General features: G+C 42.8%; 1 protein-coding gene across 3 annotated transcripts in view; it reads right to left on the bottom strand.

The window, feature by feature from the left end:
• Window positions 1–27974, bottom strand: part of LOC115201837 (zinc finger protein 768) — a 98653-nt gene that overhangs the window by 63341 nt on the left and 7338 nt on the right. The window contains exons 4-8 of one of the 3 annotated variants that reach the window (XM_029765694.1): window positions 10044–10209; window positions 8175–8303; window positions 7709–7820; window positions 7359–7480; window positions 3141–4325 (exon numbers count right to left, since the gene is read on the bottom strand). In XM_029765694.1, coding sequence (XP_029621554.1) covers window positions 3390–4325; window positions 7359–7480; window positions 7709–7820; window positions 8175–8303; window positions 10044–10209 — 1465 coding nt within the window. In that variant the 3' untranslated portion in view covers window positions 3141–3389. Of the gene's footprint in view, window positions 1–3140; window positions 4326–7358; window positions 7481–7708; window positions 7821–8174; window positions 8304–10043; window positions 10210–22207; window positions 23425–24868; window positions 24981–27974 lie in introns of those variants that run through there. The other 2 variants (XM_029765695.1, XM_029765696.1) reach the window with 2 other exon arrangements.

Genomic DNA, 27974 nt, shown 5'->3' with positions numbered 1-27974 from the left:
TTATCATTACAGTCTGCATATTCTTATCAATACAGTCTGCACATTCTATCATTACAGTCTGCACATTCTATCATTACAGTCTGCACATTCTATCATTACAGTCTGCATATTCTTATCAATACAGTCTGCACATTCTATCATTACAGTCTGCACATTCTATCATTACAGTCTGCACATTCTATCATTACAGTCTGCATACTCTATCATCACAGTCTGCACATTCTATTATTACAGTCTGCACATTCTATTATTACAGTCTGCATATTCTATCATCACAGTCTGCACATTCTATTATTACAGTCTGCACATTCTATTATTACAGTCTGCATATTCTTATCATTACAGTCTGCATATTCTTATCATTACAGTCTGCACATTCTATCATTACAGTCTGCATATTCTTATCATACAGTCTGCATATTCTTATCATTACAGTCTGCATATTCTTATCATCACAGTCTGCACATTCTATCATCACAGTCTGCATATTCTTATCATTACAGTCTGCATATTCTATCATCACAGTCTGCACATTCTATTATTACAGTCTGCACATTCTATTATTACAGTCTGCATATTCTTATCATTACAGTCTGCACATTCTATCATTACAGTCTGCATATTCTTATCATACAGTCTGCACATTCTTATCATTACAGTCTGCATATTCTTATCAATACAGTCTGCACATTCTATCATTACAGTCTGCATATTCTTATCAATACAGTCTGCACATTCTATCATTACAGTCTGCACATTCTATCATTACAGTCTGCACATTCTATCATTACAGTCTGCATATTCTTATCATACAGTCTGCACATTCTATCATTACAGTCTGCATATTCTTATCATACAGTCTGCACATTCTTATCATTACAGTCTGCATATTCTTATCAATACAGTCTGCACATTCTATCATTACAGTCTGCATATTCTTATCAATACAGTCTGCACATTCTATCATTACAGTCTGCACATTCTATCATTACAGTCTGCACATTCTATCATTACAGTCTGCACATTCTATCATTACAGTCTGCATATTCTTATCATACAGTCTGCACATTCTTTTCATACAGTCTGCACATTCTTATCATTACAGTCTGCATATTCTTATCAATACAGTCTGCACATTCTATCATCACAGTCTGCATATTCTTATCAATACAGTCTGCACATTCTATCATCACAGTCTGCATATTCTATCACTACAGTCTGCACATTCTATCATTACAGTCTGCATATTCTTATCATTACAGTCTGCATATTCTTATCATACAGTCTGCACATTCTTATCATTACAGTCTGCATATTCTTATCAATACAGTCTGCACATTCTATCATTACAGTCTGCATATTCTTATCATACAGTCTGCACATTCTATCATTACAGTCTGCATATTCTTATCATTACAGTCTGCACATTCTATCATTACAGTCTGCATATTCTTATCAATACAGTCTGCACATTCTATCATCACAGTCTGCATATTCTATCACTACAGTCTGCATATTCTTATCATTACAGTCTGCATATTCTTATCATTACAGTCTGCATATTCTTATCATTACAGTCTGCATATTCTTATCAATACAGTCTGCACATTACATCACTACAGTCTGCACATTATATCATTACAGTCTGCACATTACATCACTACAGTCTGCACATTCTATCATGACAGAATCACTGGTTGGTGAAGTCTATGGTGATTTTCAGCCCAGTGTTTAGACACTTAGGATCAAAAATAAAAGGAATAAAAACCACTGTTGCCTGGCTGCTGTCTGGTTGATCGCTGCTAGCTGTCATCTTCATCTCAACTAATTATTTGCGTTTCAAGGCGCTGCTGCGGGCCTTTTCCTCCTCTACCTGTACTGCCTCGATCGGCGGATCAGGCACATTTTTTCTTTCATTCACTGCTTTTATCGCATTGGCTAACTGAGATCGACTATTTTTATTCATATACTGTAGGTATATTCTTCGAGATTTTCTCATTTTGTCTCGCTTTACGTTGATTCTTCGCGGGAGATATTTTCAAAAAAGGAAGCGCTGCGCCGTACGTGAGGCATTAGAACCAATCAGGTTGCCGAAAAGGGCCTTTAAATGCCAATAACCAATCGGATGTCAGGAAATGACAACTTTTTCAGCACGAAGCACTACGTCTAAACATGATATAGCCATGTATGGACCATCTAACGATATGTTCCGGAAAACAAGCTTTTGAATTATATATGATTCAACATGGAGAGTTTTAAAAATAGCGGTTGAAGTTCTACATGAAACATGCTATCAAGAACGACATTTATGGTGTAGTTGACGGAGTTGGGATAAAATGATACAAATAAAGTATTTATATACCTTACTGCCAAATTATTTGTACATTTTATGAAAGTATGGAAGTTATAGTTGCAAAATATCCCAAAATCTGAAAATTGACACAATTTCTGCCTGTGGTGCCTGGCCTTAAAAAACTAACAAACAAAAACGAACCCTACAACCATTAAACTTCATCATTATTCCACCACTTTGGCCCTATCTGATCCTATACCAGACAGGCAGCCTAGGAGGACGGAACACTATCGTTCAACACAACTTGGAAATCTTATTCAGTAAAATCACGTAAAGTTCTTCTCTGCAGCTGGCACAACATTTCTGTGATTTAGGTTCCATTTCCGCGGTACAGTTGACAATGCACGCCAAGAAGCCAAGCTTACTGAAGCACACGTTATTTCAATCACTCTCGATTGACTCTCTAACTTCGGCCTACTCATACGGAACCTCTTCGGATCCCTCGCCCTGGATCTTCCTCTACTACTCTCTTCACTACCTTAGCATACGACACCTTCTGTACTACTCTGACAACCTCGACCTGCCATTCTCTCACTGGACACGTCTGATCTCCAGCAACATGGCTACCCCTACAGTTAATACACATAGCGATTCCGTTTACACTGAAGAAGAGGGTCTTTTTCGGTTGGAGTCATAGCTCAAAGGATATGGTTAAACGAAAAAGGTATGCGAAATACGGAACTGCTTACTACATTACACATCAGATCTCCTATGATCAGTATCTTTCAAGCTGAGAGAACACTCGTTTAGAAAGAACAGTGTGTAGAGAGAATACAGTAGAAAATAATGCAATATAATGACTTTATTCCATCTACATCACCTCAGTACAGTAAATATTCAACTGTCCATGGTCTAGCCTAGATTTAGGCTATTGTCTCTCTAAAAACAGGTATTTACACAGTTAACAAAGGTTTTTAAGGAGGGGTATGTGATTAATTAACCTCTTGCCCCAAGACTCTTCATCTTAATAATAATATTATGTCAGGGAAAAAAATGGTTCCCAGATATCCCCTTTTGTGCATCTCAAGTCACAATGCTACGATTTCTTCCCATTGTGGACAGTCTTATGTCTGATAAGGTTACTCAAGAAGGCAAAGCTCTTGTAACACAATTTACACTTGAAGGGCCTCTCCTTGGTGTGAACGGTCTGGTGCCTCTTCACATAGTTCGCCTCAGTGAAACGCTTCCCACATGTGGGACATGCATGCGGCTTGTCTGCGTCCGACCGAACGCTCGGCCTCCCACGTTGTGAGCCAATGACACCAGAGGTAGAAGCAGGAGCCACCACCCTCAGGTGGTTAGTCTTTGAGCTCCTTCCTTGACCTCTAGCCATTGTTTGGGTGTTGTTGGGATTGTGTTCTGTGTTATGGGCTAGGTACCTCTTGGGGTGAACGCCAATCCTGACCATGTCTGTATTGGTGTGGTAACCATGAGGTAACTGAGGAAGGCTAGACCCAGGTCCAGGCCTTCTATGAACCCAGTCACCAGGCATTAGACGAGACCCTGAAAGAGAAGACAGACTTCCTGATAGACTACCACCAGGGGGGTCTCCCACCACTCTCTCTGAAGGCTGAAGCCCAGGGTGACCTGCTCTGTTCATCATGGATACTGTGGTGTTTGTATCATAGGAACAGGAGGGTCTATCTCTATCAGCGCCAGGCCTTGCTTCATCACTGCACTGAGACTGTGAAGAGAAGGGTCTGTGCTGCAGACTGGATCCCTGACTGGAGCCTCTGACTCTCTGATGACCACCAGGACTGAGGTGGTTCAGTCCACGTGTCCACTGGTTGTGTTCTGTGTGGTGAAGTCTCTGTTCCTCATGGTTCGGTCCTAGTTCCAAATCGGGAAGGAAGCGCGATGGTTCCTGATCCAGGGTTCTGATCCGGGGCCAGGGTTTGTGACCAGCCGCCTCAGAGGTCCAGTCTCTCCCGCCAGCAACACCTGATATCAGCAGGTCCTCATGGACTGCAGACTGTAAATACAAATTGCACAGAAGAGCATATAAAAGGTTCATATAAGAATCTCCTTGCTGTACAAACAGAAACATGATATTATAAAATGTTAACCAGTCAAGCCCATCTCTAACGGTGTGATTCAAGTACGTAACAATATGGAGCCATTGGAGTTTATTATAAAAAATATCCATTTGTGTTGATCCAAGAATTAAGTATAATGTTTTGGTTCGACTGAGATTAGGGAAACTCAGTCCCTGCAATGATACAAAAATAACCAAGTCAGTCAGCACAGAGTTGAATATGTATTTAATTTCAACAAAATTGTCACACAGTAATATAACTTTGAAGTACAGTACGATACGTGACAAGTAGAATAACTTTTCTCACTATGGTAACACTTGCCCTTTTATTCTAAATCTGGTACCATCGCTTTGATAAAATACATTTTAGAATACTTTGGAAAAAGTTCAACATTACATTGCACACATCTTCATGTCAAGTAAACATTAATTAAGGCACTATCCTTACCTCACTATAAAAGCTAAAGCAGGGGTGGGCAACTCCAGTCCTCCAGGGCCTGATTGGTGTCACACCTTTTCTCCATCCATAGCAAACACAGCTGATTAATCAAATTGCACTCTAAAATGAAGATCATGATTAGGTGGTTATTGGAGTGAGGTATGTTAGCTGGGGCTGGGGCAAAACTGTGACACCAATCAGGCCCTCGAGGACTGGAATTGCCCACCCCTGAGCTAAAGGGACATAGTTGTCACTTTTCATCAGTAAAGCATTTTTACAGACACCATAACACCAACCATCACCATATAATCTATTCTGCCTCATCATACTTATTCTTTCCTCAGTTCACCTCATCTAGTTCCCCACTACATCCAAAACCAACAGAATTAACTACAAAGACTAAGGTAGCTTCTCTCTGAGAACCTCTTCCCGCAGTGCGTACAGGCGCATCTTCAGCTGGTGCTGGTGGGAGAACCTCTTCTCACACTGGGGGCAGCTGTAGGGTTTCTCACCTGTGTGGTGCCTTTTTAGCTTGAAAGAGTGAGAGAAAGTGCCTGACACAGGTGGCAACCAAACAGATTTTTCCCCGTGTGCATCCTCTGGTGGATCTCCACCTGTTTGGGGAAACTGAACGTTTTCCCACACAACGAACACAGGAAGCGCTTCTCTTTGCCACCGGATCTACTCATAGCGTTACTACTACTGTCATTTGTCAATGGGTTTGTGTAGCCATTTAGTCTTGAGGCACTGGCATTGTCTGAGTTCTGGTTTAACATTAGGAGAGTGTGAGGAGGACGAAGGCCAGGGAGTGTCTGTGTTGTCACGGGGTCCATGTTCCAGTTGATAGATCCTATAGAAGGCAGGCTGAAGGCAGCACCTGTCAGGGCAGTGGTCACCAACTGGTCGATCGCCAAACATTTCTGTAAAAAACCCAATGATAAATCCTATTTATTTGTATTCGTCTCGCGCTGTTGGTGGTAGGTGCAACTGATTCAGCTGTGTTCCCACTGTACCTTCAGACACATGAAATGGGTCAACTCTGCTATCCCGGCAGGCCCGGAGAGCAAATCAAGAGCACTATAGGCCTACCTCCGGCCAATCGAACGGCTCAGATGACCGTGTCTGCAGTAACGTAGCAGGCTTAAAAGAAAGATACAGCCAAGTTGATACTGTGAGATTTTAAAAAGTTTAAATTCATGACTAGAGAGAGACTGTCAACGAATACAGCAAAGAGCTGCTGTTTTTATGAGTGAGCTCATGTTTAAGTTCTTACTCAGAACTGTCAACACTTTGTTTTCAACACTTTTATAAGCAATAAAATGCACATTCTTCCTACTTCCACTGGCACTACAACCAGCACTGTAGTTGTAATGAATGAGTAGGAAAGTGTATTGATAGGCTTGCGTTGTTGTTGTTGTTATTTGGGGCTTGTTTTTTTTTTATATCGAAGAATATTTTTGCACCCCATTATTTATTTTCTACTTTGCACTTTCTTCTACTACAAATCTACCATTCCAGTGTTTTACTTGCTATATTGTATTTACTTTGCCACCATGGCCTTTTTGCCTTTACCTCCCTTATCTCACCTCATTTGCTCACATTGTATATATACTTATTTTTCTACTGTATTATTGACTGTATGTTTGTTTTACTCCATGTGTAACTCTGTGTTGTTGTATGTTGTCGAACTGCTTTGCTTTATCTTGGCCAGGTCGCAATTGTAAATGAGAACTTGTTCTCAACTTGCCTACCTGGTTAAATAAAGGTTAAATAAATAAAAAAATTCACTTTCTCTGTTCGTAGGATTAACAACATGTGCATGAGGCAGACATAATGGGGTGCGACTCCAGGCCTTTTTGGTCAGTGACAGCAGCGGAAAGAGAGAGTGGCGGGACAGTGGGAGGCAGAGCCCATGTGCTGCTCTCTCCCTCAGCTGAGACTGACCATCAGATGCAGGCACCATCAGCCCAGTAAAATAAAAATAAACTATTTAAATGTATGCTCACTCAGCTGTGCCTCACAAGTAATGCAACAACTGATCTATTACCAGTGTGATCATATAGCCTATCTCAAATGTTGAAATATAATTTTAATTTGTACAAATTGTCCAAACAATGTATTGGCAGGGAAAGTCAAGCAAAGCCAATATGTGGTGATAACGTATTGGGCCTATAGCCTACTGCACAAACCTCATTGCTACAGTACCGTTTTTAATAAGTTCATGTTGCATTAGCTTGCATTTTGACTCAGAAAGTGATCTTTACTCAGAAAAGGTTAGTGACCATGTGTTAGGGGGTTAACCTGAGGTGCCATCAGTCTCTCTGAATCACAACTATAGGAGCAGCGCCTGTTCTCTCCCGCCGCATACGGACACCTCCCTGTCCTGGATCGAATCTACGCCTTGTCCTGGTCTCAGCCAGTCTGTTGTCATGGAGACTAAGTTCGGATGTTGTTTTGTGATCAACTGTCTGTTTCTGGTTAACAGTTTTGTTCCCCAGCCCAGAGTTGAGGATGCTGTCCCATCCACTAACCTCCACTATTTCGCTTCTGGTCCTGGCCTGCTCGGTTATGTTGTCCCCTGGGTCCTTGGCTGCACCGGTCTGGGAATCCAAGACGGCTGCCCAGTCCCCTCTGTTAGCCTCCAGCCAACCACCTACAAGAAGAGGTCAGAAAATAGACTAAAAACGTGGCAGAGAACTCTACATATGGAGTTTTTTTGTCAATTACCTGGTCAAGTTCATACATTATGTGTATGTAAACATAAGTTGTATTGATTTAATTTAATGAATGAAGAAAATTCAGACAAGAAAATTGTCAGGCGCATCAGTTTTCCCATTGAAGATCTATTACTGTATGTTGGCTATATGTATTTCTCCCTTACCTTGCTCCCCCATCTTTAGTCCACTCAGCAGGTCAATGCTCTCTGGTCCGTCTTCTACTGTCTCCTCTTTGACCAGCAGCAGATCAGGCTTCCCATCCTCCATGTCTACTGACTGTAAGAGATACAGAGTGAGAGGATGTTGGATCAAGAAATCTGATATGAGCACCCTGCTATGGAGCATCTTCTGATTGGGCAATGAGGGATTGCTATGAGTACTATGCAACATGTAAGTTAATTTGCTACTGGTTAGATAACTCAAAGGCATGGTCCCACACTTTTGACAAAATACATCAAGACCTGGGCCCGTATACACAAAGTCTATGGATCAGGTCCCCACCTGTCTACATATTCTTATTAATTATGATCTAAAAGGCAAAACTGATCCTAGATCAGCACTCCTACTCTGAGACACTGTGGATACGAGCCCTGACCTAATACCATTCAGACAGTAGTTCAGTGGGCTCACCTCATTGAGACTCTGTGTGGTCCTGTGTTGCGCAGCTGGGTGCTCTGTGGGTTCAGGAGGTGTAGGCTGGTTGTCCTCCATGACCATGGTCCCCTCAGGGTTCCCCAGACCCTCCTCACACCCCTCCTCCTGGAAGAGACAGGTGATACAGATTACACAGACATACACTCCCTCAGGTACGTACACACACACTTGGGAGTGTTTACCCATCCGCACTACGTTTGAGTCCTTTACTGTAGTTACAGAATGACTTCATTGTTGTTAAACCCATCATGGTGGACATAAATATGATGTTGTGGGTAAAATATAAGTCAGCTATGATAAGTCACCATCAGACAAACCTGACTAAACTATTTTGACGTGTACAGTAGGTGTTTGTTAGTGTGTGGATATGTGTACGTATATATATTATATTTAAGTCTATATTGATTATAAAGTGCTTCCTTAATGAAAGTCTAAGAATGAAAAGTCAAATTTTGTGTTTATTAAACATAAACAAGTGTCAAACACACCATATGAATACCACACGTAAAAACTGCATGAACTTCATATTTTTTATTAAAAGTGTCTTGGGAAAAAATGTATTGAGGATGGAAGTAATGAAACATGCATTTGCAGACATCATATAGCCTACACAGTACAAACACAATATGTAACAGACTTTTTAGGCTTATATATCACACAATGTCTGGATGCAATATTCTATTCAGGAATATTCAACACTGAAATCGGTTACTCTCGTTATTCCAAATGCATCTGCGGATCTTTTCTGTTGACAACAATCAAAATGAATCTTTGTCTTTAATGCAGGGTTTGATCTAAACGTCAGAAGATATGGAGTGGAATGGTTTTTCTGCTGGTGTATCCTGAGGTAGCTCCTTTCTGAGAACCTCTTCCTGCAGTGCGTACAGGCAAATGGCCTTCTTACGTGTGGACCTTCAGGTGCCTTTTCAGGTCACCTGCCTGGGCGAAGCGCATGGGACATTGGGTACAGCTGTAGGGTTTCTCCCCTGTGTGCACCCTCTGGTGCCGCTTCAGGTCACCAGCCTGGGCGAAGCACATGTGACACTGGGTACAGCTGAAGGGTTTCACCCCTGTGTGGACCCTCTGGTGCCTCTTCAGGTTGCCCGCATGGGCAAAGCGCATGTGACACTGGGTACAGGTGAAGGGTTTCACCCCTGTGTGGACCCTCTGATGGATCTCCACCTTCTGGGAACAGCTGAAGCCTTTGTTACAGAACATACAGAGGAACCGCTTCTCTTTACCACCCGTTGTTGCTGCCCCTTCCCGCTCCTTGGCCTTTTGATCATTTGAGTTTGATACCTGTTCGAAAAGGACGCTGCCTTGTGAATTGGAAGGTGCCATCAACATGGTCACTCGGTGTAAAGGGGAGTGGGTTGCGACATTTAGATTTGTCTCTAAGCTTTCCCTGTAGTCTAAGAAGTCACTTGTGTTGCCCTGCGAGTGTCCTTTTCCTAAGTGAGTCTCGTCTGCATTCCATGTCAGAGGAGCATCGCTCTCCACTTTCACAGTCACCTGATCTACGACCAGATCCTCCCCTTTCTTATCTAGGAACCCTTCAGAGTACACACTACTACTGTACTGGTTCCAGTCCCCTCTCATTGGATTAGTATGTGTATCTAAGCCCACAGGCAAGTCACCAGATATCATCTGTGTCTCTGTAGCATATGAACAGGACGGATCATTGTGAGTCTGTAACGCGTCACCCGAGTCCTGATGGGACAGAACCGTTCTCGAGCTACCGTAAAGTAAATACTCTGTGCAGGGAGCAGGAGGACAGCCCAGTCGCCCCAGGCCCGTTAAAGTCTTCGTGTCTGACTTGAAGACGGCGTTCAGCGTTCCACTGACCTCCGTGCTGCTTCGTTGGGTCCTGGGATGCACTGGGGCAGTGGTGGGTTCATCCGTGGCTACAGGGGGCTCTCTAGCCGCACCAGTCTGGATGTCTCTACTATGCTGTGGGTCCTCCTTTCCTTCAGACCTCTCCTGCTTGACCCCAGGACCTGCAGCCTCTGCAGACTGACAAGAAGAGAGGAGGTTATTACCGATACATGAGTTGAGTTGGATAACAATGTCGTAGGGAAGATACCAATGCCTCTATGGCAGATTAATTAGGATGTACATGTAAGCAAGTGAATAGCTGAGGGGAGCCTTTCTGAAATAAACAGGCCATGTTTGATTTACACTATTACACTAACCTCTATCACGATAATGTGCTGGGTTGAGGTTCCACTCCCCTCATCAACAGTGATTGGTTGGTCATCTCTCCATGTATTGTGTCCCGCTGGCTTCACAAAGCTCCTGTGGCCTCCAGTGAGATGTCCTTCACCTGAGAGCGATTGGGGGTAAAGAGGTGGTTAGGTTAGTTACTGTGAATGTTAAACGGTATATTGTACACTATTGACACTGTCTAGAAATGGCAAGGACGTAAGGTAATTTATCTTGATATACAGGGCGGTAGGTAGCCTAGCGGTTAGAGCGTTGGGCCAGTAACCAGATGGTTGCTGGTTCGAATACCAAAGCCAACAGGGTTTTAAAGAAAATCAGTTGATATGCCCTTGAGCAAGGCACTACTATGGCTGACCCTGTAAAACAACAGATTTCACTGCACCTATCTGGTGCAGGTTTTACTATCTATGTATTATGTTCCATGTATTACATTGATTAAATCATAGGAAATGCTATAAATGAATAATCAGGGTAGAATATATTGTTTCTTTACTAAATAATCTGGGGAATTATTGCATACTATCCAAAAACGGACCAAGACCCAATTCTGGGTAACACCTATGAACACATGTGCAGCTGGGAACGGGGCGACAACCCATGCGTTCTGCAAAATGTACCTCTTGCCATTCCTCTGTATTTGTCGAGGATCTTCACACTACTGGGTCGAATGGCGAGGACGCGCTCCCGTGCCACCTTCAGTTCCAGTAGCTGTAGTTTCCTCCGCAATGACCTGTTTTCTTTCTGGCTTTGAGTTATTTCCAAACGAAACACTGCATAGTCGTCGTCTACGAGTTTACAGATCTCTGCCACAGCTGCATTCGCTAGCACCTCCATGATGGAGGCTATTTGAGTTTGAAAAACCATACAGTTAGCCATTGTTAGCAGCTAGCTAGCTAGCGTTACCTAGATAACACCTATCAACCAAGTCCTGTCTACAAAGCGAATTAAAGACTACATGTCTTAAGTATGTGATGATGTGCAGTTAAATTACTCATTTTATATTCCAGGGTGTTAATAAACATCTAAATAACAACAAAAACGCTAACGTGGAAAATGTTCTTGGTGTTCACTTCCGTTTACACTCTTCTTCGTGTGGTTTTCCGGCAGACTAGACGCTTAGTTGCGTATTACTGTTTTTCACAGGTCATAGTGTGAATTTCACATTTTGTTCACAGAAAATGGAAAAGTAGATTGGGGAATTTAATTGCACCACCATTTTACCCTACATACACGCCACTATTCCCAAGAAACACACCACCTTTTCCCACTACTTTGGCCCTAACTACTACCAAATCAGTCTTCTGGAATTTCTGTTCCATCTGTGCGGTGCAATTAATGACCAGAGCAATGAATGCCAAATAGCCAACCTTACTAAAGCACAAATTGTTTGGGTCACTCTGTACTGGCCTACTACTCACATTGATCCTCTCAGACTCCCTCACCCTCTGCCCATCATCATCTACTTTCCTTACTGCCTCAGCATGAAACTTTTTGCACTGCTTGAACCCTGACAACCTCAAACTGTCTCTCTCGCACCAGACACTTCTGATCCCCAGCAATTGACACAGCTTTTTCCACTGAAACACACTTTTTTTGTCACATGCCCTCCTGCACACATCTCAGAATATTCTTACTACACACTGCTGCAACATGACCATAAGTTTGACAACTAAAACACTGTAGGTGGTTCGGAAAACAAAAGCTCTCAACTGACAACTTATATATTCTAACATGACTTTATTGTCTAAACACTGAAAAAAAAGTACAGACGGGGTCACTTCAGTATCGCTCTTTACCGGTTCTGCATCACACCAAACGGCGAGCCCCGTTTACACTGAAGAAAAGGGATGTTATTGGTTGGCATCATAGCTCAAAGGGTGTGGTTCAATTAAAAAGCTATGCATGCTGGTCTTTGAAATATGGTACTGCCAGTGGTGGGGAAAGTACCCAATTGTTGTTCTTGAGTAAAAGTAAAGATGACTGAATAGAAAATGACTCAAGTAAAAGTTTAAAGTCACTTAATAATTTCACATTCCAGACAGCACAATTTTCTTGTTTTAAAATGTATGGATAGCCAGGGACACACTCCAACACTCAGACGTAATTTACAAACAAAGTATTCGTGAGTCTGCCAGATCAAAGGCGGTAGGGATGACCAGGGGTTGGAACTGGTTCAGAGAAAAGAACCGTAAACATTTCTTTTAGAGGAACAGAACCGGAACAGAGAAAGTAAGTGATACAGTTGAAGTCGGAAGTTTACATACACCTTAGCCAAATACATTTAAACTCAGTTTTTCACAATTCCTGACATTTAATCCTAGTAAAAAATCCCCGTCTTAGCTCAGTTAGGATCACCACTTTATTTTAAGAATGTGAAATGTCAGAATAATAGTAGAGAGAATGAAAGAGAATCCAAGATGTGGTTGGTGCCTGTCCCCTGAACCACATGGTGAATGGGGAAAAGGAAGAAACTCAGTCGGTTCCTTTGTTTTTTGATAAAGAGCACATTCCTATGCATGTAAAGTTAGGTTATGCAAAGTATGCAGATAGAGTATTTGTCCATAAGCCACTACAATGCAATAACTGTAAAGGATTTGACCATGTCGAAAATGTTTGCAGACGGAAGGAGTATATTGAAGATCGGAGTGAAGAAGGTCAGTTTTGCAACTGTGGTGGTGATCATTATCCAGAGGTCTTGGAGTGACCTGTAAGGGGGTCAGGGTGGCAAAAGTAAGGGTGGGTCATAGGATCTCCTACGCAGAGGCAAGCAAAAGAATTGAGACAGCAAGTGACGCTAGTGTTGATATGGTAGTGGATACACCCCAGACATTAGTGAATGTTTGTCAATCAAGAGAACCAGACACGCTTTGTGTGAAAAAGGTGGATTTTATGGCGTTTATGTAACAGTTATTAATTGTACTGCAAAAAAATTGGACATCATTGTGGCTATTGCAGAAAAGTTTTTGAGCCTGAAAGAATTCACAGCGGAAAACCTGCAAGGGGTACTGGCGGTGGAAGATGTACCAGGCTCCTGACCCTGTGTAGGGATCAGATTGTCCTTTGTGATTTTAACAGAAGTAGAGTGAATTTTGGTTAGTGTCGTTTGTTTTTGGTAGTTAGTATGAATTTGTTCATCTAAAACATTTCGTTTTTTGGGCATATTTTACTACATTAGGTGGCGGTAATACACTTGAAGAGTGGAGTCTGTTCATAAACCGCAAAGAAGAAGTATCGTGAGAGAAATTGAACTAGCTAGTAGCTAACGGTAGCTAACTATACTGATCAAAAATATGAACGCAACATGCAACAATTTCAAAGATTTTGCTGAGGTACAGTTCATATAAGGATAAATTCATTAGGCTTTAATCTGGGCAGGGGCGCAGCCATGGGTGGGCATAGGCCCACTCACTTGGAAGCAAGGCCAACCAATCAGATTGAGTTTTTCCCCACAAAAGGGCTTTATTACAGACAAACCTTGCAACTAGCTACTTTGTGTCCCTCATGCTAGCCTGCACAGACATATCACTCCAGAAATGTCAAAATTCTCTACCATTTCTCCCCTCCTGCTGTAGCTTTAGCTCATATTGAGTAACAGAAAAATGCTGTGAAAACCAGCGTGCTGCAAACATTCAAAAATGTTTTGTCACCGGTGCTTGTTTTTAGTCCTTTGAGTTGCTCCTACGGCTCTAATCTGGTGAGCACCTTTGGAGCTCCGCCCAAGCAAGGCATTTGATTGGTTTGACGTGTTGTGAGGCGTCACTGATTTACACAGGGTTCTCGCTCCTCTTTAGGCTGATTTCTGCCATGGAACTTCCACAGGCTTCAAGTTTTAGATTCAAGGTAATGTCACATTAAATGTGGATAGAAAAATGCATTACGATGACCACCCTTTCCATGCAAACAACACTTTCGCACTTTTGGTGACTTGGCCTAAATTGCATACTCTATGAATATGACCATAGAGTGTGTGTGTGTGTGTGTGTGGGGGGGGGGGGGGGGGGGGGGGGGGGGGGAGCAGTAAGATTAATTTGAGCTCAATTTCCAAAAAGACAAGTGCCGTAGCTTTCAATTATATGTAACTTTCTATTTTCTGACTGAAATTGACAAAGTAAGTACCACTTACGCATCTGTGGACCAAAACAACCTCTGAGTTTAACAAATTAAATGAAGACATGGCTGTCTCATGGTATGGTGGTGGAAGCAAAATGGATCAACTTTGAGCACCTCTATCTCCTGAATGTTTTGGCATTCAGGTAAAAAAAATTGTAACTTTCTGACCCTTCTACCATGGGCAAATATGTATAAAAAGGTTTGAAATAAAATGGAACAACCCTTTGATTACTTGACACTGTTTAATGGTCTGATAATTCAAAGGCATGGTCCCACACTTAAGACAACATGTATCAAGACCTAATATCATTCAGACCGTAGTTCACAGTGGGCTCACCTCAGTGAGACTGTGTGTGGTCCTGTGCTGCTCAGCTGGTTCCTCTGTGGTTTCAGGAGGAGGTGTAGTCTGGTTGTCCTCCATGACCATGGTCCCCTCAGGGTTCCCTAGACCCTCCTCATACCCCTTCTCCTCCTCCTCCTGGAATAGAGAGGTAATACAGATTACATACAGTATACTCCTTTAGGTATGTACACACAGATAGTAAACACTTTCAACATGCAATTTTATTCTTCCGCACAGCCTATGTCCAAACAGTAAATAAAAAATGTATAAAAATAAAAAGGATGAAAAAACATTTTCAGTGTAAACTTATATGACTAAAACTAGATACAGATGAATGGACCTATATATATACTGCTCAAAAAAATAAAGGGAACACTTAAACAACACATCCTAGATCTGAATGAAAGAAATAATCTTATTAAATACTTTTTTCTTTACATAGTTGAATGTGCTGACAACAAAATCACACAAAAATAATCAATGGAAATCCAATTTATCAACCCATGGAGGTCTGGATTTGGAGTCACATTCAAAATTAAAGTGGAAAACCACACTACAGGCTGATCCAACTTTGATGTAATGTCCTTAAAACAAGTCCAAATGAGGCTCAGTAGTGTGTGTGGCCTCCACGTGCCTGTATGACCTCCCTACAACGCCTGGGCATGCTCCTGATGAGGTGGCGGATGGTCTCCTGAGCGATCTCCTCCCAGACCTGGAATAAAGCATCCGCCAACTCCTGGACAGTCTGTGGTGCAACGTGGCGTTGGTGGATGGAGCGAGACATGATGTCCCAGATGTGCTCAATTGGATTCAGGTCTGGGGAACGGGCGGGCCAGTCCATAGCATCAATGCCTTCCTCTTGCAGGAACTGCTGACACACTCCAGCCACATGAGGTCTAGCATTGTCTTGCATTAGGAGGAACACATGGCCAACCGCACCAGCATATGGTCTCACAAGGGGTCTGAGGATCTCATCTCGGTACCTAATGGCAGTCAGGCTACCTCTGGCGAGCACATGGAGGGCTGTGCGGCCCCCCCCCCAAAGAAATGCCACCCTACACCATGACTGACCCACCGCCAAACCGGTCATGCTGGAGGATGTTGCAGACAGCAGAACGTTCTCCACGGCGTCTCCAGACTCTGTCACGTCTGTCACATGTGCTCAGTGTGAACCTGCTTTCATCTGTGAAGAGCACAGGGCGCCAGTGTCGAATTTGCCAATCTTGGTGTTCTCTGGCAAATGCCAAACGTCCTGCACGGTGTTGGGCTGTAAGCACAACCCCCACCTGTGGACGTCGGGCCCTCATACCACCCTCATGGAGTCTGTTTCTGACCATTTGAGCAGACACATGCACATTTGTGGCCTGCTGGAGGTCATTTTGCAGGGCTCCTCCTGCTCCTCCTTGCACAAAGGCGGAGGTAGCGGTCCTGCTGCTGGGTTGTTGCCCTCCTACGGCCTCCTCCACGTCTCCTGATGTACTGGCCTGTCTCCTGGTAGCGCCTCCATGCTCTGGACACTACGCTGACAGACACAGCAAACCTTCTTGCCACAGCTCGCATTGATGTGCCATCCTGGATGAGCTGCACTACCTGAGCCACTTGTGTGGGTTGTAGACTCCGTCTCATGCTACCACTAGAGTGAAAGCACCACCAGCATTCAAAAGTGACCAAAACATCAGCCAGGAAGCATAGGAACTGAGAAGTGGTCTGTGGTCCCCACCTGCAGAACCACTCCTTTATTGGGGGTGTCTTGCTAATTGCCTATAATTTCCACCTGTTGTCTATTCCATTTGCACAACAGCATGTGAAATTTATTGTCAATCAGTGTTGCTTCCTAAGTGGACAGTTTGATTTCACAGAAGAGTGATTGACTTGGAGTTACATTGTGTTGTTTAAGTGTTCCCTTTATTTTTTTGAGCAGTGTATTTTAAGATCATCATTAAGAACTAACAAATAAAAGCTAGACAGTCAGCGACTGCACCATTGGCCACGCCCCCTGTCATACCCACCACCTAAGCCCCATTTTGATCCAGAAAAAAATACTGACATGGAATGTTTACCCATCCCCACTACGTTGAGGCCTCCTATACTTACAGAATGACTTCATTTTTGTTAATACCCATCACGGTGGACATAAATATGTGCGTAAAAAACAAGTCAGCTATGATAAGTCAATAGTCAACAGACAAACCTGACTAAACTATGTTGACGTGTACAGAGGTGTTTATTAGTGTGTGGGTATGTATATGTATATTTAGTAAGTGTATATTGGTTATAAAGTGTAGTCCGGTGTATGTAGAATAGGGTGAGATCAGATGTGATGTATACAAAAGAGAGTCAATGAAAGTCATCTACATGAACTTGATAAACTGCATTAATTTCCTCATTAAGCATCTTGGAGAAAAAATTAAGTTGAATGAAAGTAATGAAATAGTTATTTTTGAACATCATATTGCTTATACAGTACAAACACTATGTAACTGACTTTTTTGGCTATATACAGTGCCTTCAGAAAGTATTCATACCCCTTGACTTATTCCACATTTTATTGTGTACAGCTCAAATTTATCCAATTCAAAATGGATAAAAAAAGAACAAATACATCTCTAAACACTCTGACCCAGAACGACAAAGTTAAAACATGTTTTTAGAAATATCACATTTACATAAGTATTCACACCCCTGAGTCAATACTTCGTAGAAGCACCTTTGGCAGTGATTACAGCTGAGAATCTTTTCTTGGTGCGTCTCTAAGAGCTTTCCACACCTGGATTGTGCATCATTTGCCCACTATTCTTAAAATAAAATATTCAAGCTCTGTCAAATTGGTTGTTGATCATTGCTAGACAACCATTTTCAGGTCTTTTCTCAGATTTTCAAGTAGATTTAAGTCAAAACTGCAACTCGGCCACTTAGTAGCATTCACTGTCGTCTTGGTAAGCAACTCCAGTGTAGATTTGGCTTTGAGATTTAGGTTATTGTCCTGCTGAAAGGTGAATGAATCTTCCAGTGTCTGGTGGAAAGCAGACTGAACCAGGTTTTCCTCTAGGATTTTACTTGTGCTTAGCTCCATTCCATTTCTTTTTTATCCTGAAAAACTCCCCAGTCCTTAACAATTAAAAGCATACCATGATGCAGCCACCACTATGCTTGAAAATATGGAGGGGTCTCAGTAATGTGTTGTATTGGATTTGCCCCTGTTGGGGTAGGTTCCTTGTTCCTTGTCAATCATTTGCTTATTGGTGAAATCAGCAATCAGACAATATCTTTAAGTAAATCAATCAAAAACCTTTATTAATGCAATTGCAGACAGAATCACGCATGTTTCCGAGTAAGTTCTTCAAAATAGGAAAGGGCCCAAATTGCTTTAATATGCTTACAGTCAACCCCTAGTGATGTAACTGCCTATGTCAACACCTTCTACTCATGAGACCAAGCCCAGTCTGGCTCGTTGCGAACTGTGTGAAGACTATTTCTTCCTAACAAAGACAGCCAACTTCGCCAAACGGGGGATGATTTAACAAAAGCGCATTTGCGAAAAAAGCACAATCGTTGCACGAATGTACCTAACCATAAACATCAATGCCTTTCTTAAAATCAATACACAGAAGTATATTTTTTTAAACCTGCATATTTAGTTAAAAGAAATCCAGGTTAGCAGGCAATATTAAACTAGGGAAATTGTGTCACTTCTCTTGCGTTCATTGCACGCAGAGTCAGGGTATATGCAACAGTTTGGGCCGCCTGGCTCGTTGCGAACTAACTTGACAGAATTTTACGTAATTATGACATAACATTGAAGGTTGTGTTGTTTCTTCCCTGCGCTTTGATCTATATAAGCAGAATCATCAACGAACAGCACCTGCCTCTGTCCTGACTCATTTCTTTCCTCCCGCACTCTATTGTTCTCTCCAGCTTTAGTTTGGTCACGGTAGCCTTGTTCATGAAGATCTGTCCTTCCAGCATCATCATTCCTATCACAGTTTCTGATACAAGAGTACTTTTCTTCTTCCCCTTCTTTTTGTCCATTTTTCTTGTCTGAATTATCTCCTTGACTAAATCCAACCTAGTCTTGTTGAATGAACCATCCATTGGATATCTATTTTCTCCTGTCATCTCTGTCCAGACATGCCATTTCTTAAAAGTGAATGTAAATTCCACAGCGGGAAACTTCTTTTGATATATTCAACAGGCGTGACAGGCTTCATTGCTCCTATCTCGTCATTCTGGATTGACTGTGCCACGCTGCTCCGGCTTTTTATTTAGATAGTCTGCGTGTAATGTTTTCCCAATTTCTATAGGGTTATCCTAAAGTGGGTGTAATATGTAGACATATGCCTATATAAATTATTCTCCATCTCCTTTCAGTATGTGTTAAACAACAGTGGGTGATACTGTAATCCGAATTCTACTTACACTTAATCCAGGCTATAGTAAATGGTTCTACTAAACTCAAATATATTTCACACACGGGCCTCACAGAGAGAACCGCATGATAGACTTCAATTCCTAATATTATATCTTAAGGGTGTAGAGTAACAGTAATATGTTATACACCAGTGCCCCCTGGTGATAGCGTCACAAAGTAATTTTCTATGAAAATCTCTACAGAACTTCCTTGTAATAATTTTACTGGTATACTAAGGGTTGTACATTTTCTATACTGTCCTATGGAAAGAAAGTGTCACTAACAAATATGCTCAACCTTTTATTCAAATTACTTTTATTCCACCATTTGGCCATTACCCAAAACCCCCGCCATAATCCACAGACAAACAAACAAATGAAACATACAACGCACTATTCATAAACAACTCAACTCATTCACTGGGTAAATTTCACATAGAATTACCTCTACAAAAATAAAAAATAAACCACCCTCCCATAGGCCAAGGTGGCCTGGGTAATGGTCGCTGCATTACTACCTGAAATAAAATAAAAGATTATCGCTGAACCACCTCTTCAAAACCAAAATAACTAGTATTGGGTAATTGTCACTGAATTACCTCTTTCAAAATAAAAAATAGATGATTATTATCGCTGAACCACCTCTCCAAAATAAAATAACTAGTATTCAGTAATGGTCTCTGCATTACCACCCGAACTAAAAATTAAAATCATCAATCATTCATTTCATTCATCATATATTGACAGCATGCATTTCACCAATAGCCCGTTATGTCATTTCTCCAATCTAGAATTCGACTATGTTATATTCAAAGTGTATGTATATATTTTAGAGTAAGTGAGGTGCCACTTACTTGTTAGAGGGAAACCACACCAGTGAATGCCAATTAATTACAGACTTAGATTAAACAGGTGTTTGCTTACCTTGTTTAATTAGCTCTGGCATCATGGTGTAGAATCTCCTCCAACCGGGGTGGACACTCACTCCTGGCAAGCTCGCCAAATGTTGGGGTAGGTTCCTTGTCAATCATTTTCTTATTGGTGAAATCAGCAATCAGACAATATCTTTAAGTAAATCAATCAAAAACCTTTATTAATGCAATTACAGACAGAAGTTGACAACGGGAACATAGCACACATGTTTCCGAGTAAGTTCTGCAAAATAGGAAAGGGCCCAAGTTGCTTTAATACGCTTGCAGTCAACCCCTAGTGATGTAACTGCCTACGTCAACACCTTCTACTCATGAGACCAAGCCCATGCATATGCAGTTATACAAACCTGCAGGAGAGACAATAGTTCCAGTGTTTTCTAAGGGCTCAGCAGGAATTTTCCACTCCCCAAGTTGCTTTATAGTGGTATGTCTGACTAGTCTCTTATCTCTTTCACTCCCCTGCAGGGTTCTGCGTCTATGAATCTCTTTTAGCCTTGAGGTGCTTTCTCACAGACACCCTGTTTTGACTGCAATAACTCACACATCTCTCAGACCGTTTCTTATAAGAAGCAGAGACTAGAAAAGAACTGTGGAACAATATTAAACCTTATAATGCATATATATTGCTAATCTGTTGTCCAGGACCCTATAAATGTAGTGGGGGAGGGGTCTTATAGCCCTCCCCTTCTATTAATACAACATTAGCATAATCAATTATTATAATACATCAATCATTTGGTGCAGCCCCTATCTTGACCCCAAGGTGAACCCAATCACCCCAAACATAACACTTTGTATTCAGCAGTAGCGTAAAGTACTTAAGTAGTACTTCAAACTATTTCTACTTAAGTAGTTTTTGGACTTTACTATTTTTTGACAACTTTTACTTTTTACTTCACTACATTCGTAAAGAAAATCATGTACTCTTTACTCCCTACATTTTCCTTGACACCCAAAAGTACTCGTTACATTTAAATGCTGAGCAGGACATGAAGATGGTCCAATTCACGCACTTATCAAGATAATACATGGTCATCCCTACTGTCTCTGATCTGGCGGACTCACTGAACGCAAATGCATCATTTATAAATTATGTCTGAGTGTTGGAGTGTGCCCCCGGCTATTCGTACATTTTCAAAATCAGGAAAATGGTGCCGTCTGCTTTGCTTAATATAAGGAATTTGAAATGATTTACACTTTTACTTTTGATAGTTAAGTATATTTACAACCAAATACTTTTACTCAAGTAGTATTTTACTTGAGTAACTTTCTATTAAGGTATCTATAGTTTATTCAAGTTTGACAATTGGGTACTTTTTCCACCACTGGTATTCAGGACAAAAATGTAATTGCTTTGCCATATTTCTTGCAGTATTACTTAAGTGCCTTGTTGCAAACAGGATGCATGTTTTGGAATATGTTTATTCTGTACAGGCTTCCTTCTTTTCACTCTGTCAATTAGGTTAGTATTGTGAAGTAACTACAATGTTGTTGTGTCAGTGTTCTCCTATCACAGCCATTAAACTCTGTAACCGTTTTAAAGTCACCATTGGCCTCATGGTGAAATCCCTGAGTGGTTTCCTTCCTCTCCAGCAACTGCGTTAGGAAGGTCGCCTGTATCTTTGTAGTGACTGGATGTATTGATACGCCATCCAAAGTGTAATGAAAGGAATATTCAATGTCTGCTTTTTTAGTTTTTACCCATCTACCAATAGGGCCCCTTCTTTGTGAGGCATTGAAAAACCTCCCTGGTCTTTGTGGTTTAATCTGTGTCTAAAATTCACTGCTTGACTAAGGGACCTTACAGATAATTGTATGTGTGGGGTACAGCGATGAGGTAGTCATTCACAAATCAAGTTAAACACTAGTATTGCACATAGAGTCCATGCAACTTATTATGCGACTTGTTAAGCACATTTGTACTTCTGAATTTATTTAGGCTTGCCATAACAAAGGGGTTGAATACTTATTGACTCAAGACATTTCAGCTTTTCATTTGTAAAACTTTTGAAAAACATAATTCCACTTTGACATTACGGGATATTGTGTAGGCGAGTGACAAAAAATATAAATGAAATACATTTTAAATTCAGGCTGTAACACAATATTGTATTACATGCCTTATATATCACCCAATGTATGGGCCTTGCACTTCAACGATTGACCCACAACTGCTCTTTACTGGATGCATCTATGTCATCTTGCTGCGTCTACCTTTAATGCAGGGTTTGATCTAAACGTCAGAAGCTATCGAGTGGAATGGTTACTTTCTATGTTATGGTGGAATGTTTTTTCTGCTGGTGCATCTTGAGGTATCTCCTCTCCGAGAACCTCTTCCCACAGTGAGTACAGGCGAATGGCCTCTCTCCCGTGTGGACCTTGAGGTGCATCTTCAGCTGGTGCTGGCGGGAGAATTTCTTCTCACACTGGGGGCAGCTGTAGGATTTCTCCCCCGTGTGGACTCTCTGGTGCCTGTTCAGGCTGGACGATTGTGAAAAACTGGCCTTGCACAGGTGGCAGCCGAATGGTTTCTCCCCCGTGTGCACCCTCTGGTGGATCACCTGTTTGCAGAAACTGAAGGCTTTCCCACAGAACAAACACGGAAAGCGCTTCTCTTTGCCACCGGATCTACTGATAGCATCACTACTACTGTCATTTGTCAATGGGCTTGTGTAGCCATTTAGTGTTGAAGCACTGGCTTTGTCTGAGGTCTGGTTTAACATTAGGAGAGTGTGAGGAGGACGAGGGCCAGGGAGTGTCTGTGTTGTCTCAGGGTCCATGTTCCAGTTGATAGATCCTATAGAAGGCAGGCTGAAGGCAGCACCTGTTAGGGGGGTAACCTGAGGCGCCATCAGTCTCTCTGAATCACAACTATAGGAGCAGGACGGAGCATCGTTAGCAGAGTCTGTTTCTGTTCTCTCCTGCCGCATATGGATACCTCCCAGTCCCCGTGGACCAAATCTACACCTCGCCCTGTTGTCATGGAGACTAAGTTCGGTTGTTGTTTTATGTTCGACTGTCTGTTTCTGGTTGTGGTTAACAGTATTGTTCCCCAGCCCAGAGTTGAGGATGCTGTCCCATCCACTGACCTCCACTATGTCACCTCTGGTCCTGGCCTGCTCAGTGACGTTGTCCCCTGGGCTCTTGGCTGCACCGGTCTGGGAATCCAAAATTGTTGTCCAGTCTCCTCTGTTAGCCTCCAACCAACCACCTGCAGGAAGAGGTTACAAAATAGACTTTAAAAACATGTCAGAGAAAACTCTACATATGGAGTTTTTTGTTATAGTCAATTACCTGGTCAAGTTCATAGACTATAATGTCTGCTTTTACATGTAAACATAAGTTCTATTGATTAATTTCACGAATGAAGTAAATATAGAAGAAAAGAAAATAGCCAGGCGCATCACTATTCCCAATGAAGATCTATTACTGTGAAGGTGAACGGAAAGGCTGGAGCAACGAACCGCCCTTGCTGTCTCTGCCTTGCCGGTTCCCCTCTCTCCACTGGGATTCTCTGCCTCTAATCCTATTACAGGGGCTGAGTCACTGGCTTACTGGTGTTCTTCCATGCCGTCCATGGGAGGGGTGCGTCACTTGAGTGGGTTGAGTCACTGACGTGGTCTTCCTGTCTGGGTTGGCGCCCCCCCCTTGGGTTGTGCCATGGCGGAGATCTTTGTGGGCTATACTCGACCTTGTCTTAGGACGGTAAGTTGGTGGTTGGAGACATCCCTCTAGTGGTGTGGGGGCTGTGCTTTGGCAAAGTGGGTGGGGTTATATCCTGCCTGTTTGGCCCTGTCCGGGGGTATCATTGGATGGGGCCACAGTGTCTTCTGATCCCTCCTGTCTCAGCCTCCAGTATTTATGCTGCAGTAGTTTATGTGTCGGGGGGCTAGGGTCAGTCTGTTACATCTGGAGTATTTCTCTTGTCTTATGTGTCCTGTGTGAATTTAAATATGCTCTCTCTAATTCTCTCTCCCTTTCTTTCTTTCTCTCGGAGGACCTGAGCCCTAGGACCATGCCTCAGGACTACCTGGCATGATGACACCTTGCTGTCCCCAGTCCACCTGGCCATGCTGCTGATCCTGTTTCAACTGTTCTGCCTGCGGCTATGGAACCCTGACCTGTTCACCGGACGTGCTTGTTGCACCCTCGACAACTACTATGATTATTATTATTATTTGACCATGCTGGTCATTTATGAACATTTTAACATCTTGACCATGTTCTGTTATAATATCCACCCGGCACAGCCAGAAGAGGACCACCCCTCATAGCCTGGTTTCTCTCTAGGTTTCTTCCTAGGTTTTTGGCTTTCTAGGGAGTTTTTCCTAGGGAGTTTTTCCTAGCCACCGTGCTTCTTTCACATGCATTGCTTGCTGTTTGGGGTTTTAGGCTGGGTTTCTGTACAGCACTTTGAGATATCAGCTGATGTACGAAGGGCTATATAAATACATTTGATTTGATTACTGTATGTAGGCAGGTAGCCTAGCGGTTAAAGCATTGGGCCAGTAACAGAAAGGTTGCTGGTTCGAATCCCCGAGCTGTCTAGTTGAAAAATCTGTTGATGTGCCCTTGAGCAAGGTACTTAATCCTAATTGCTCTAGATAAGAGTGTCTGCTAAATGACTAAAATGTAAATATGCATGTCTCCCTTACCTTGCTCCCCCATCTTAGGTCCACTCAGCAGATCAATGCTCTCTGGTTCATCTTCTATTTTCTCCTCTTTGACTAGCAGCAGATCAGGCTTCCCATCCTCCATGTCTACTGACTGTAAGAGATACAGAGTGAGAGGATGTTGGATCAAGAAATCTGATATGAGCACCCTGCAATGGAGCATCTTCTGATTGGGCAATGAGGGATTGCTATGAGTACTATGCAAACATGTTAGTTGATTTGATACTATGCAAACATATTGGTTGATTTGATTACTAAACACTCTCTAATGGTTTGATATTTCAAAGGCATGACACTTAAAGAGCAACTCCACCACTTTTCAACCTCACTTTCATTATCTCCAGCACAATACCAGTGTCAACATACACTAAAGGTATGTAGACACCTGCTCATAGAACATCTCTTTTCAAAAATCATGGGTATTAATATGGAGTTGGTCCCCCCTTTGCTGCTATAACAGCCTCCGCTCTTCTGGGAAGGCTTTCCACTAGATGTTAGAACATTGCTGCGGGAACTTGCTTCCATTCAGCCACAAGAGCATTAGTCAAGTTGGGCACTGATGTTGGGCGATTAGGCCTGGCTCGCAGTCGGCGTTCCAGTTCATCCCAAAGGTGTTAGATGAGGTTGAGGTCAGGGCTCTGTGCAGGCCTGTCAAGGTCTTCCATGCCGATCTCGACAAACCACTTCTGTCTGGACCTCACTTTGTGCATGGGGCATTGTCATGCTGAAACAGGAAAAGGCCTTCCCCAAACTGTTTTCACAAAGGTGGAAGCACAGAATCTTCTAGAATGTCATTGTCAAATCAAATCAAATTGTATTTGTCACATGCGCCGAATACAACAGGTGTACACCTTACAGTGAAATGCTTACTTACAAGCCCTTAACCAACAATGCAGTTTTAAGAAATACCCCCCAAAAAGTAAGAGATAAGAACAACAAATAATTAGAGCAGCAGTAAATAACAATAGTGGGGCTATATACAGGGGGGTACTGGTACAGAGTCAATGTGCGGGGGCACCGGTGTCGAGGTAATTGAGGTAATATGTACATGTAGATATAGTTATTAAAGTGACTATGCATAGATAATTAGAGAGTTACAGCAGCGTAGAAGAGACCATTTTTAGAGCCTTCCTCTGACACCGCCTGGTATAGAGGTCCTGGATGGCAAGAAGCTTGGCCCCGGTGATGTACTGGGCCGTACGCACTACCCTCTGTAGTGCCTTGCGGTCGGAGGCCGAGCAGTTGCCATATCAGGCAATGATGCAACCCGTCAGGATGCTCTCGATGGTGCAGCTGTAAAACCTTTTGAGGATCTGAGGACCCATGCAAAATCTTTTCAGTCTCCTGAGGGGGAATAGGTTTTGTCGTGCCCTCTTCACGACTGTCTTGTGTGCTTGGACCGTGTTAGTTTGTTGGTGATGTGGATGCCAAGGAACTTGAAGCGCTCAACCTGCTCCACTACAGCCCTGTCGATGAGAATGGGGGCATGCTCTGTCCTCCTTTTCCTGTAGTCCACAATCATCTCCTTTGTCCTGATCACGTTGAGGGAGAGGTTGTTGTCCTTGCACCACACTGTCAGGTCTCTGACCTCCTCCCTATAGGCTGTCTCATCGTTGTTGGTGATCAGGCCTACCACTGTTATGTCATCAGCAAACTTAATGATGGTGCTGGAGTCGTGCCTGGCCATGCAGTCATGAGTGAACAGGGAGTACAGAAGGGGACAGAGCACGCACCCCTGAGGGGCCCCCATGTTGAGGATCAGCGTGGCGGATGTGTTGTTACCTACCCTTACCACCTGGGGGAGGCCCGCCAGGAAGTTCAGGATCCAGTTACAGAGGGAGGTGTTTAGTCCCAGGGTCTTTAGCTTAGTGATGAGTTTTGAGGGCACTATGGTGTTGAACGCTGAGCTGTAGTCAATAAATAGTATTCTCACATAGGTGTTCCTTTTGTCCAGGTAGAAAAGGGCAGTGTGGAGTCTGTGGATCTGTTGGTGCGGTATGCAAATTGGAGTGGGTCTAGGGTTTCTGGGATAATGGTGTTGATGTGAGCCATGACCAGCCTTTCAAAGCACTTCATGGCTACAGACGTGAGTGCTACAGGTCGGTAGTCATTTATGCAGGTTACCTTAGTGTTCTTGGGCACAGGGACAATGGTGGTCTGCTTGAAACATGTTGGTATTACAGACTCAGACAGGGAGAGGTTGGAAATGTCAGTGAAGACACTTGCCAGTTGGTCAGCGCATGCTCTGAGTACACGTCCTGGTAATCTGTCTGGCCCTGCGGCCTTGTGAATGTTGACCCGTTTAAATATCTTACTCACATCGGCTGCGGAGAGCGTGATCACACAGTCGTCTGGAACAGCTGATGCTCTCATGCATGTTTCAGTGTTACTTGCCTCGAAGCGAGCATATTTAGCTCATCTGGTAGGCTCATGTCACTGGGCAGCTCTCGGCTGTGCTTCCCTTTGTAGTCTGTAATTGTTTGCAAGCCCTGCCACATCTGACGAGCATCGGAGCCGGTGTAGTACGATTCGATCTTAGTCCTGTATTGACGCTTTGCTTGTTTGATGGTTCATCTGAGGGCATAGCGGGATTTCTTATAAGCCTCCGGGTTAGAGTCCCGCTCCTTGAAAGCGGCAGCTCTACTCTTTAGCTCAGTGCAACTGTTGCCTGTAATCCATGGCTTCTGGTTGGGGTATGTACGTACAGTCACTGTGGGGACGACGTCCTCAATGCACTTATTGATAAAGCAAGTGACTTTTGTGGTGTACTACTCAATGCCATCGGAAGAATCCCGGAGCATATTCCAGTCTGTGCTAGAAAAACAGTCCTGTACTTTAGCATCTGCTTCTTCTGACCACTTTTTTATAGACAGAGTCACTGGTGCTTCCTGCTTGAAGTTTTGCCTGTAAGCAGGAATCAGGAGGATAGAATTATGGTCATATTTGCCAAATAGAGGGCGAGGGAGAGCTTTGTACGCGTGTGGAGTAAAGGTAGTCAAAAATGTTTCCCTCTGGTTGCACATTTAACATGCTGATAGAAATGAAGTAGAAACTGATTTAAGATTCCCTGCATTAAAATCCCCGCCAC

Source organism: Salmo trutta, chromosome 11 (assembly GCF_901001165.1).
Source record: "Salmo trutta chromosome 11, fSalTru1.1, whole genome shotgun sequence".
NCBI lineage: Eukaryota > Metazoa > Chordata > Actinopteri > Salmoniformes > Salmonidae > Salmo > Salmo trutta.
This window is presented reverse-complemented; position numbering and strand designations above follow the sequence as displayed.